The sequence below is a fragment of the Falco cherrug genome, chromosome 2 (genome assembly GCF_023634085.1).
Source record: "Falco cherrug isolate bFalChe1 chromosome 2, bFalChe1.pri, whole genome shotgun sequence".
Classification (NCBI taxonomy): Eukaryota; Metazoa; Chordata; class Aves; order Falconiformes; family Falconidae; genus Falco; species Falco cherrug.
Genome location: NC_073698.1, coordinates 1,357,292 through 1,369,538, shown reverse-complemented (window position 1 = coordinate 1,369,538; position 12,247 = coordinate 1,357,292). Strand labels below are relative to the sequence as shown.

General features: G+C 46.8%; 1 protein-coding gene across 5 annotated transcripts in view; it reads right to left on the bottom strand.

Annotated features, from left to right (window-relative positions):
• Window positions 1-287: 287 nt before the first annotated feature.
• C2CD3 (C2 domain containing 3 centriole elongation regulator) overlaps window positions 288-12,247 on the bottom strand; it is a 52,566-nt gene continuing 40,606 nt past the window's right edge. For 3 of the 5 annotated variants that reach the window (XM_055702337.1, XM_055702339.1, XM_055702338.1), the window contains exons 31-33: window positions 9,365-10,412; window positions 8,581-8,683; window positions 288-977 (exon numbers count right to left, since the gene is read on the bottom strand). In XM_055702337.1, coding sequence (XP_055558312.1) covers window positions 726-977; window positions 8,581-8,683; window positions 9,365-10,412 — 1,403 coding nt within the window. In that variant the 3' untranslated portion in view covers window positions 288-725. Of the gene's footprint in view, window positions 978-4,988; window positions 7,588-8,580; window positions 8,684-9,364; window positions 11,906-12,247 lie in introns of those variants that run through there. The other 2 variants (XM_055702340.1, XM_055702341.1) reach the window with 2 other exon arrangements.

Here is a 12,247-nt window from a genome sequence, read left to right as displayed (position 1 = left end):
AACGGCCGGCACGGTGTGAAAGGCAGCCCCCACTTGAAGCATTCGCTCAGCCCCGAGGCCCGACTCATTCTCCGTGTGCTGCGCTACACCCGCCGGATTCAATTACTCTGCAAAGCAGCGACCTTTCCGCGTGCCCCCAGCTACACCGCACGCCCCCAGCTCCACCGTCTTCCTGGAAGCGTTTTTACGGCGCTTGCTCTCCATTCCTGGAGGTTTTGCGGGAAGGAGCCTCGTCCACCTGTCAAGGGCAGGCTTGTGACCTGGCAGCAGGACACTTCGCACCGGAGCGCAAGAAACCAGGGGAGTTTTATTGAAACACAAACACTGGAGACAGTACAAAAATAACCTCGCTCGGTTTGCATCGAAGTCCGTTCTCCAAAAGGTACCTGACATAAAAATGTACAAAAATAATTTAGAATATCAAAGTTCCATATTTCTAGCAAAACCCTTTTGTACACACTTCAGTATTTTACAGTATCTTTGGCCTGTATTTACAGCAGCACCTTGGGCACAGGCATTCCTCTAGAATCAGCAAATGATGCATTAGAGAAATTTCACACGAATATGTCCCCCAAATGGAGTAGGTGGGGAGCAGGTAACAGCCCATCGGTTGTCAGAGCAATGAGTCTCATCGGGGACCTGCCCCTGCAAGACACACGGCCTCTCAGTCCCCCCTCATGGACCATCAGTCCCTCTAAGGGGAAACCAATTAGGCAAATTAAAAATCAGGGTCTGAAACCTCTACAAGCTTCCATCTCCTCCTCCCTGGAGGACCTGGTGTTTGCCAGCGTGTCAGGTCGTGGCTGGGGAAGCAGCCCGCTGCCGACGGCCTCTTGCCAATGCTCTTCCTTCTTGGACAGCTGAGCAGAGAAGATCCTGGCGATTCTTTTGGTTTCTTCTTCCGAGAGATCGGCCGTGGGCCTGGGACGATTCGGCCTCCGGCACGGGGCACCCCCTGGCACTGCTCCGCTTCTGCTCTGCAGAGAGAAGGAACAGGACGCTGGAGCCCTGGCAAACCCCGGGCTCGCGTGGGAAGCTGGATACACAGGAGAAAAACCCACTCAGGATGTGTCTCCTTTTGCTCGTGGTTCTTTTGTGGTTCTCCTTGGAAGGGTTTTTCTCTTGTTCCACACAGAGAGACAACTGCTGGGAAAAAAACCTGTTCAACTGTTCAGAAAAAAAAAAAAAAAAAAAAAAGCATCCACGATGGTGAAATATTTCTCTGCCCCACGCGGTATTGGATGCTGCGATGCTATTCCTTCTCAACGCTACAGAACGCAAAAGGTACAGACCAAAATTAGACAGGTCCGCCCAAACCACACGATCCGGCTCAGACAAGCGAACCCCGAATTCATGAAGGTCTATCCTCAGCCAAAAGGAATCACACCAGCTTGTTCACCAGGTTCTGACTCTCCGAACTTGGGTTTTCCATTATTATTATTTTATTTTAATTTGCAGAATCCTAAAAACCAAACCCCCGTGCAGCGGAGAGGCAAGGCTCCCACGCAACAGAGCCCAGCCTGCTGCCAAACCAGGCGGGCCAGCCTGAGCTGCCTGCAGGGACCCCCGAGAAGCAGCCCCCGAGATGAAACCCACCATTTCAAACATTTGAAAACATCACCCTCGGTCTGCGTGCACACCCTTCCGGCAGCCAGGCTTTCTCCCCGGTGTCACAGCAGCGTCGACGACAGGTGATTTTGGCACACAGAGGCACTGGCGTTCCTCCCCCGCTGGTTCAGAGCCAGGCTGAGCCCGGGAAGCACCGAGCGGAGGGACGCGGCTTCGGCTGCCAGTAGCGGGTGAAGCTTTCAGGACGTGCTGCTCATGAGCTGCGGGGCCAGGGAGGGCTCCTGGCAGGGGGGGGCGGTTTGGAAAGCTGATAAGCCCACCCGGCCTTTCACCTACATGGCTGAGCTGCCTCGCTGGGCACAGGCCCGTTGGGAAGGTCTCCTAAGGTGATCCGCTCCCTCCCGAGGGAACCGGCGCCAGGATTCCGTTCCCGTGTGCTCCCTGCTTTGATGTGCACTTTGGGGAGGGAAATGGCTTTTTTAGGAATAAGCGGTTTGGAAGTTGCCTTGTGTTCGGTTGACTGCACTTCACAGCCTTGGATGATGAGCACACGGAGTATCAGCCCCACGCCAGCATCGCTGGTGGAGACCCTTACGGGGAAACATCCGCAGGTAAAAGCCACACCCTGATCCTGGGGGTACCCCTGGTCGCTAGAGCCAGGGCAAAGCGCAAGGGGCTGACTGTAAGCTAATTTAACATCAGCTAAATTTCTGCAAACAGACAAGACCAAGAGAGGCTGTAACCGCCTGTCAAGATTTCCCAAAGGATGATTTTCAGAAATGCTGACGCAGTCTGCTCCTGCACAGCTGGATTCGGGAGACAGACGGATCAACACTCACAAAGACGACGGGTTTGGTTAATAAAAAGGATGACGAGGGTGGGAACAGCTCGTGTGGTTTCACATCCAACAGCAGCAGAAAGGCTTATGGCAAGCCAGCTACAAATCCCTATGCCCTAAATAACCATCTCCCAGTTTCATACGGCTAATTGTGTAAATTACATGAACAGTGCTGCAAAAAACCTCTCACTGTACCTAGGAAAATAGCTAAGGGCAGTAATGCTTCAAAATGCTGCCCATTTCTATCACACTGAAGAAACATACACGTGTATTTATGAGAATCTTTGCCTTGTGTTTCTTTCTCCTTAAACCTGCTCTAGGGTGGTTTTCCTGAAGCAAAACGTTAAGAAGCTGAGAGAGGTTAAATGCAGACCTGGCAACGTTACAAACTCAAAGACCAGCAGAGAGAGGTGCTTGCTGGCCAAACCACCTCCCTTTGACAGCGTATTGTGCTCCAGGCTGTCGAGAGAAGATTGGGTCAGTAGCTCATTCTTCCCATGCTGTTCTCTGTGCCAACTGTGTCTGAAACAGCTGAAACATTAGCATGGGCTGGAGACGGGACAGTAACCGGCCCGGGCTGGCTCTGTGCAGGGCCTTGATCTCTGTGTAAGCGGTTCATGGAGAAAAATGCTCAAAGTGAAAGCCCAGAGGACTGGTAAAAGGCTTCTGGCTTTAGTGCACCAGGCAGCGTTCGGTTCTGAACACCAGTTTTATGTATTTGCAAGGAACTGGCACAGACTGCCCCATCCCTTGGCCTAGGAAAGTGCGTAACTGTAACGAAACCCAAAAACCCCCAAGGAAATTCTGGCTCTTAAATCCAATATCCTGGTGAAATAGCAGCTAGACAGCCCTGTGCCGCTTGCCTGTAGTGGCACTGGACTTCAGGAACTTCTTTTCCTTCCAGCAAGCTGTGATGATGCCGTTTGTCCTCTGATGAGCGCCCTGTTCTACGCTGGAGGAGGCTACACCACTCATGTAGCTAAAAAAGATCGTCTGCAAAGCTACCTGCCTGTGGAAAGCTGGCGGGAACGACGCTACTGAAACAGAAGCAGGTTTACGCTGTAGCAATGGCGCTCTGTCAAATTCCCCAAATCATCCAACTGACCCTACTTCAAAGGGTTGGGAAACCGCCCTTCCTACCTCTCCCAGCTCCCCTCTCGCTCCTGCTCGCGCTGCAGATGTCTTTGTGCACAGCTCGGAGCCAGAGACAGCACCTCACACTCTGAACGTGCGGAATAAACACAGGAGGCTTTCGCTGACCCAACGGGACATCTCTAACGAATCTCAGAGGGAGCAGCTGCAGGCCCTGCAACTCAAGAGAAGGTAACGTATCATGTGGGAAAAGATAAAGGAAAACAGAGCAAGACTGTCTTGAGAATCCCAGAGCCGCCACCACCCCCCAGACAGCACAGCTGGGCACGTGTGCAGAAATGAAAGGACTTTTTTCTTCTGGCGTGCACTAACCCAGTGACCCAAAACCAGCTGTAAAATAATCTTACCCTGGTTGTAAGAATTTTTAAAATCGGTTCTAAAGGAGGAATTAAATGAGATTTTCTCCTTTGTTCTTAGAATTAACACTCCAGAGGCGCCACAGTACTTTCTCCTGCCCCAGGTGAAGCTAGGAGCACATCACACAGCTGAGTTGGTCCTGATCTGGTCTAGTTGGCCAGAGAGGCTGCTGCAGCCAGTGCTGCTCCTCCTCCCCATTTTGCCACCAGTGCAATAAAATACCCTGAAAGAGCACTGTGCCCTCAAAGCGAAAATACAACGTGAACCGCAGGTGTCTGCTGCTATTAGGTGACACCTAGGCGACGGACGGCACTTTCTACGCTCCTGACCGTCAGTACACGAGGTGTGCTTTGCAAACGTACCACTTGCACACTGTTGCAGATAGAAGTGGCTAAAATATTCCTCCTCCAATTTTTCTACCACCACGTCCACTGGCAGCAATGCAGAGCTGTTAAGATGCATGTCATCTACGGCAAGGACCTCCCTAAAAATGAACTTCCAGCAGCAGGAAAGGTTTAGCAGCTCTTTTTGCTGCTATTCTACATGCAGAGGTGTGAATCCAAACAAGAGACATTTAAAAGCACAGTTACCAACTCCCAGCTTGCACAGGTGATCAGAAGCCTTATGGAATTACGTCTGCAGCTTCAGCTTCACCGGCAGTTTTGGAAGCTACAGGAAAGAGCTACACTTGTATACTCGCCTCTGTATAAAGCTATTTTTCTTTGAAATATGCAAATTCCTTGCACACACAACATTTAGTGAGACTTTCTAGCCTCAGTGCTGCATTTTTGAAATGCTCACTTGATACATCAAACAGGCAGTTTCAAACAGAGTCGTAACCTTCTGTGTCGTTTCGAGAGCGCACAGCTGAAGTGTCGTGTTTACATCGGTCCTTGCCTCCGAAACAGGCACTGCTATTTCAGACTGCGACCTGAGCACAAGCGGCGCCTGTCCTGGGTTTTTCCTTCTCCGTCTCTAAGCCAAAAGTGTCACAGACTCCAAGTATCTGATGCTCAGCCACGAAATGCACACATTTAACCAGAACGATGAAAGAGGACTTAGGCACAGAAGATCATGCTTCACTTTTCTTTTTTTAGAAATGGCAGTGATAGAGCAGGACACTTAAACCAGCCATGGATTATCTAATTGGCGTGTGCCAGGGACTGGAGCACAGCAAACAGGTTTATTAGCATTTTATAGGTCTTGGGGCGATGGCTTATTTCAAGGTCAAAGAATTCCGGTAACTGAGGTGGAGACCGTTTCAGCCCTGTGGCTCAGCAAGGATACTGGCTCGTTTTGTTCGTGCACAGTGATGAAGGAGGGAAGACAGATCTGTGTTAAGAGGCTACAACCTACCCCCGGAGTGACCTTTCACCTACTTCTGCTTTCTGGACAGGAAAAGGTTTATATCAAATCTGGGACCACAGCCACCAACTCTGAAACAGACGTGGAGAATGCAGCCACGTTTTCTTCTTTTTCTGATGGTGAAAACGGAAGAGAATGTCGTCATTTCTGTTCAGCAGGTTAGGAGGACAAATGTAGGCAGTAAAAGCCTTAGCTCTGTTCTCTGGGTAAGCTGAGCAAGGAAAAAGGAGAGCTTTAGTGGCTGTGACTGAAACGGGAGTACACCAAGAAGAAACATTAGCACCCAGAAAGGATGTTAGCACTGTTGCTAGCCATCTGTGTTTTCAGAACAGATAAAAGCCTGTTGTTATGAATTTGCCTGTGCTATAGAAGTGTTATTTCTAATTTACACTGAAGGTAAAACTATGCATATACAAATATTAATTATTGTGAGTAAAAGTGGTTTCCATATAAGTTTCTTATGCTTTCGGAATATTCATAGAAGTGAGGGGGGGAAAAAAATCAGGATATTTTAATGAAGTTTATTAACTCTCCGATTCTTTAAATACTTCCTCCTGCACCCAAAAACCCCAGCTCCATCACCAGCAGCCTGGGCCAACTCTGAAAGGCAGCAAGCCTTGGGATGGGTTTACCAGCCAGCACCTCACTGGAATCACATTTAAATGGTTTCACTCTTAGCACGCAATTGCCCCAAACCCTAACCAGAATCAATGCTGCAGTGCTTTCTGTGTCAAACATCATACCTGGAGAGATTAAATTTTTGCTCTGAAAAATCAGCAACAGTATATAAAAGAATACGGAACACACGAACGCAGTAAAGGCAAAGAGGGAGGAGAAGGAAGGCCAGGGGCAACAGGCAGAAGCAAGGTTTGGATGGTAATCTGGGCCACTAACAATGGCTCTGACTCATTCAAGAAATAGCTGTAGCTTTACAGTAAACATGATGCCGTGCTGGATGCTGTGAAGTTTAGCCATGAACTCGGATAATTTTCTGTATGTTGTATCGGGAACTGCCTGAAAAAGGACTGAGAAAAGTGCAAAGCCACTGGCTGAACCTGAACAGCAGCAGAAATCGAACCAGGGCTGCTGGTCACACAGGACAGCTGGTGACCAGCGTGGACGAGGAGAGCTGGGAAGGACCTCAAAAACTGGAAGCCTGAGGCTGATGCAATGGAGAAAAAAGGTCAAAATTTTTTAGATTTTGTGAGGCTCTGCAAAACTCAGGTCCCTGAAAGGTGACTACAGTATCCAGGCTGAGGCCTGAACTGCTGCAGCACCTTCTCAGCTCCCCGTGTCCTCGCAGCATGAGCCAAGAAAACCTTCTTGTCTCAAAACGCTGCCAGCTCCTTTGACAGGACCGCCTGCTTCCCCTTCTCATCGTTCCTTCATCGTTTTGTGCAGGGAGTCAGACAAGAGAGGGAGAGGTGGCAGGAACATTAGGGAGGCCAGGAGAGAAGTTTGCCAGCTGCCACGTGAGCCAGAGGGGACTGCTGATCTTCGGGCGAGAACAGCTCCGGTTTCAGCCTTGCTGTCATACTCGCGTCTGCTCGACTGTGCAGAAACCAAGCAAACCCAGATTTAGAAACTGGTGTTCTTGAGGCTAATTAAGAACAAAACTATGAGAAAGCAGTTTTCCTGAACTCTATTTTACCATCAGCATAAGCGAAAAACTTGTTCTTCATATAGGGTGTCTGATGCTGGATGCACAACACAAGGCACAACTGAGTTCTGTCTTGACAGACCCCTACAAGTGCTACAGCGAAGGATTAGCTGGAGTTCATCCAGGAATTAAACTGGTTTAAGGTCAGCTATATCCAAACAGTGCCTTGCTAGTATTCTCCCTAATTATTAATCACTTTCAGGAGTGTGTTTCCAGCCACTAAGCTTAGCAGTGCAGAGAGAGAGGGAATTCAAGTAAAGCTGGTAATACTATTAAACCGTAGGCCTGAGCGATGATTTGCAGATGCACAGAAAGACACAGGAAGAACCGGAGCTAACCCTGCAGAGAAAGCAAACCTCAGAAATGGGGGCACGACCACAAGACAAGAGAGGAAGGGGATATCATCAGTGGACAGAGACGAACAGAGAGAATTTGAAGCAGATTCCAAAGGAGAAACACATCTGAGATTCCGCTTCTGCTTTCATCCACAATATTCAGACACGGCATGAAAAGTATGCTTCACCAGCACTAAGACGCACTGCAGTCAGTGTTAGAATCAAGACGAATCTTAGGATCCTTGAAGCATACTGTGCCCAAGACCCCTCTGATACGGGTCTCTATTTTCATCACGAACAAGTTTCAAGAGCTTTAGGAAAAGATATTAATATGTAGATCAGAAAACAGACATTTTTTACATCACAAAACAGCAGCAAGTCAGATATTTCACCTGAGCTGTAAACATGTTTATTAATTTAAAATAGTTTCCATAACTTCAGAGCTATTAGATCCTGACTGTTCCTGTTCTGTTTAATCAAGCACGCTGTTTCCAATTACATAAATGTTCCTTAGAGTGTTTGTTTCATAGGTCATAAGGAAGGAAACCAACACATTATGACATTATTGGAGTAGTAAACAAACAGCCCAGCTGCTGCAGCACCCACAGCCCCGTTAACATCCGTTGCAAAACTGTGGCTGGCAAAGAATAATGCGCAGACCTCAAAACAACTGAGCCACGAACCTCTTGCAGTGAATAAATGTTTACGCACATAAACCCACCTATGAAACAGCAAAAACGATCAGCAGCTTCCCTGGATGAGGAGCGACCATTCCCACTAGTCTACTGTTCCCTCTGCCCGAGAACAGTTACTTGATCCCTCTAGGAGAGGTTCTCCTGCTGCAAACTCCCTCATTTCCCCCTGAACTCAAAGACAGAAGTTGGAGTTGTAATTACAAGTTACAGCTTGTGTCCTCAAAATTAGGCACCTTACCTCCCAGTAAAGCCCAAAGAAGTGTGGAGTGGGCACCTGCCACTTCCACCAATGCTAATGGAGAAGAGCCACATCCACTGAGTATACAAACTGGTTAACGTGAGTATGCATAAGTAAATGCATAAGTAACAAGTAAATGCATAGTAAGTAAATGCATAGCGGTCTAACATCAATGCATAAGCATCACAGATGATGCAGCCATGAATGCTGAAAATGGCTCTCACAGAGAGAGGAGGTATCAGAAGGCTTCTCCTTGCACAATTTGGAAGCCATCAGTGCTAACCTGAGTGCTGCCAGGCAAAGAAAGGAAGTACGTTTGGTCCTGCTCGAACGGATGGACTCCGCTAAAGGAAAGGAGGTCCCATACTTACTTTCAGAGCTGTGGAAGGATGAGAAGAAACACTGAGCAGTCTCATGGAGGCTTCCATCTGCTGGGGTGAAAGGAAGAAGTTGGGAATAGCAACAGGATCAGATCTGAGCAGAAGGGTTAAGGAACAACCTGTGGCAGCGCGTGGTTGCACAGAGCTCCACAGGAGCGGCAGATGTGGAACAGCCCTCGATGTGACAGCTGTTAACGGATCCCAGAGGGTGAATTCCGTTCATTTTAATTGATATTCTATTGTTCTGAACACTTGGTTCTCTCACCTGGCCTCACAGAGCATGGGACACTAACTTGCTCTACGATAATACCTCACATATTTTCAGTGCTTTGTCCTCCAAAAATTCCAACACAGCTTAGTGAAACTGAAAGACAGATTTGGGATCTGTGCAAGAAACGTGGGAAAGTATTTTAAAAGCAAAATAATCTACAGGTTTCTTAATACAAAATAAACACAAGAGCTATAATATATGAAGGAAAACGACATGGGGAAAAAATACAAGAAGACACATTTAAACTACCCAAAAATGAAATAACTCTCATGGATCACAGAATGCATTGGTTGCAAATGGCAAGGAAGTCACCACTATATTGTGTGAAACACAACACAACAGGGTCTTCCAACACCTTCCCAGGTCACCAATTCTGGACTCATTTCCCAGGGAAGAGCTCCACATAGTGGATTTCTCTTTCCTGAGGCCAGTGAGATTCTAACTAAAAAGACAGACATGCTCCTTGAATGTAATGTGCATTTAAGAAAAAGAAAAGAAGGATACAAAACCATTTTCGGTTTGACAGACTTTTCTGACTCTTCCGGTGGGTCTTCGCTACTGTCATCAGAAAAGCTTTCACTGTGTCCTTCCGAGCCCGCTTGGGCTGATACACTCTTAACACAGATCTCATCAGAACCAGTTTCTTCCTCGTCTTGACGATCCTCATTTACAACCTCACCGTCTTCCTCCTCCTTTTCTTCTGTGGTTTTTGGATTGCTCAAACCGACGTCTCCTGGAAATGCCAGCACCTCTCTGGAGGCTCTATGAACCTCCACATTTTGCTCTATACATTTAGTGTTAAATGCTTGATCCCAATCACAATTTCCATTTTCTAGAGGGCCACTGGCTGTTTGATGCACTTCTGACAAATGAGCAGGCTGAAACAGCTCCTTCCCAGTTGTTTCTGTGCCACTTTTCCAGCTCTGAAAGCCTTCTGTTACTGGCCAAGGACTGCCCTCGTCTGTGAGAAGGCTAACGCATGGGCTAAGGGGGGTGGCCATGCTTTGGTTGTCACCTTGTAGCATGCTGGACAAGGTGCTGCTCCGTCTGCTGTTTCCTCTTTGGAACCAATCCATATCCCTGGAGTGCTGATCTTCAGGCCTCAAGTCCACAGGCTGCTGGGCAGCACCCTGCTCTGCCTCAGACAGCACGCTGGACCAGGGACTAGTTTTGTCCGTTACAGTTGTTACTTCATTAAGAGTTCGGGGTTCTATAACATCTTCTTCATATTCTTCTTCACTGTGTGGCTGTACAGCAAAAGCACCTTCATCTTCCTGGATATCGTCCACTGGCGAATGATGCTCATCTCCAGGGACAGCTTGGTCTAGGAGTTCATGTAACATGTTTCTCTCAAACACGGATCTCCCAAGAGGGCCCGGCCGCTGCGTATCACTGCAAACGCTGCGGGAGGCCAGCTCAGCTTGGCCTTGGCGTACTTCAGGTCTGGCTGCTTCATCCTTCTGGGGGGGTGCACGTATAGACCCCAGCTTTCTGCTGCCATCTTGATGCACGTTAGAAGACTCTGTACTATTTTTAGTTATAGTCTGTAAGTCTGATTAATAGAAAACAGCATCAGTAAATGCATGGAGCGACAGTTCACCTTTTATCTCATTTATTTGGTCTTTCTGCAGAAAACCACACATGTAAGAATGGTTAGGAGTTAAACACGCACAGCTTTGTCAAACGCTGCCGATGTGATTGCGTTCTGCTCTCTCTACCACTGACAAGGCCAACAGAAGGACAGAAATGCTAAGGAAAAAAGGAAATGTTCAGCATGAAATGACTGGGAAATAACTAGAAATATCTACCTCAATGTAAAGAAAAAAAACATTGGACAGTGAAAATATTCCGATATACAAAGTTCACCTAAAGCAAATGGAGAAACTACCTTTTGCTTGGCATGACTAAAAACGTTTTGGACAGTTCAGACCACATAGGAAGGAAAGTGGAATAATCTAAGACAGCAAAGATGGGTAATCTTACCACCTTTTCCTCGCATAACTTCCCCAGTTTCATATAGACACCCAGAAGACCCCGTTGCTACTGATATTCTCCAGCTTTCAGTTCAATTTACCAACTCAAATCAAATTACAGACAATTGTTAATTAAATATTTGTAAACCAGAAATTCACTCAGGACTACTGCTCAGGTGTGGTGATAAAATTGTAAAGTCTGAAAACAAAGAGCTGGGAGAAAAGGTGATTGGATTAGGAACCTAAACATTCATAAAATCTGTGCAGTCCTGAAAATCTCTGGGGATTTTACAAATCCTTTAAAAAGCCGCTATCACCTATTTTTATGTTCCTAGTTAGCAGATCCTATTAATTTCTTGCATTCTTTGAGAAATTAGTTCACTGGTATTGGGTTAAATGGCAAAATTAGTTACTCTGAGGCAAAAGTGCTGCTATAAGGTAATGGTGGAGGACATTTGGAAAAGGAGAAGGCAGAGTTTGAGACAGATGTAGAGGAGAGCATGTAAAGAAGCAGCAGAATCAACTAATAAAGATGAGGAGGGGAACAAAAAGAGCAAAATCTTGAAGAAAAAGAAAAAGAGAAGATCAAGGTGGTAACAAGAATGGCAAATTCTGGCACAACAGAAATACGCCCTTCAACTCCATCTCTTGAAGCGCTGCTTCCCTGTAGGTCGCTGCAGGCAGAAACAGCACAGAATAACTTTTCAACTGGCAGCGCTCCGAGCCACAGTTTATTCTCTACTCTGATAAATTATTTTAAAAGCACCAGCATGAATTTGATTTCCTAATCATTTTGCTACTTCACAGCACCTCTCTGGTATGAGATCAGAGTGGCACAAACAATTAAGCTAACATTAAATTAACCGCAATCAGTGAGCTGGCTAGTGCTGAGGTGAAGAGTGGTTACAACAGAGCTGTTAGAAATGCCAGGCAGAGTGAAAAAACACATCTGAAAACAAAGTGTACAAAGAGATACTGTTTCCTTCCCTGTTGTCACACTCCATCCTTATTAAAGATGTCATTCTGTGTCCAACAGCACTAATGACAGGGAAAATTAATTGCATTGATGCCTCTGTAAGAGGAAATGTATTGAATGTGATAAACGGAAAAGAACCTGCTCACTAAGAGCTTTGTCTTACCCATCCTAAAAGAGTCTTGTTTTAGCATTTCATCATAGGGCACAAATTTCACCTGAAAACAGAGCTATGCCAATTCCTATTAGCAAAGAATCACAGATCCAGCTCAGTATCGTTCTGTGGATTATTTTTCTACTGAACAGACATTGATATTTAGGCTACCCTGAAACCACCTGGACTCCCACCTAACCTTCCTTCTGAACGTTTCAGTTCAACACTATCACCATGGACAGGGATTTGAAAGGGTCTCTAAAGCATTCTGCCAGCAGACCAACACT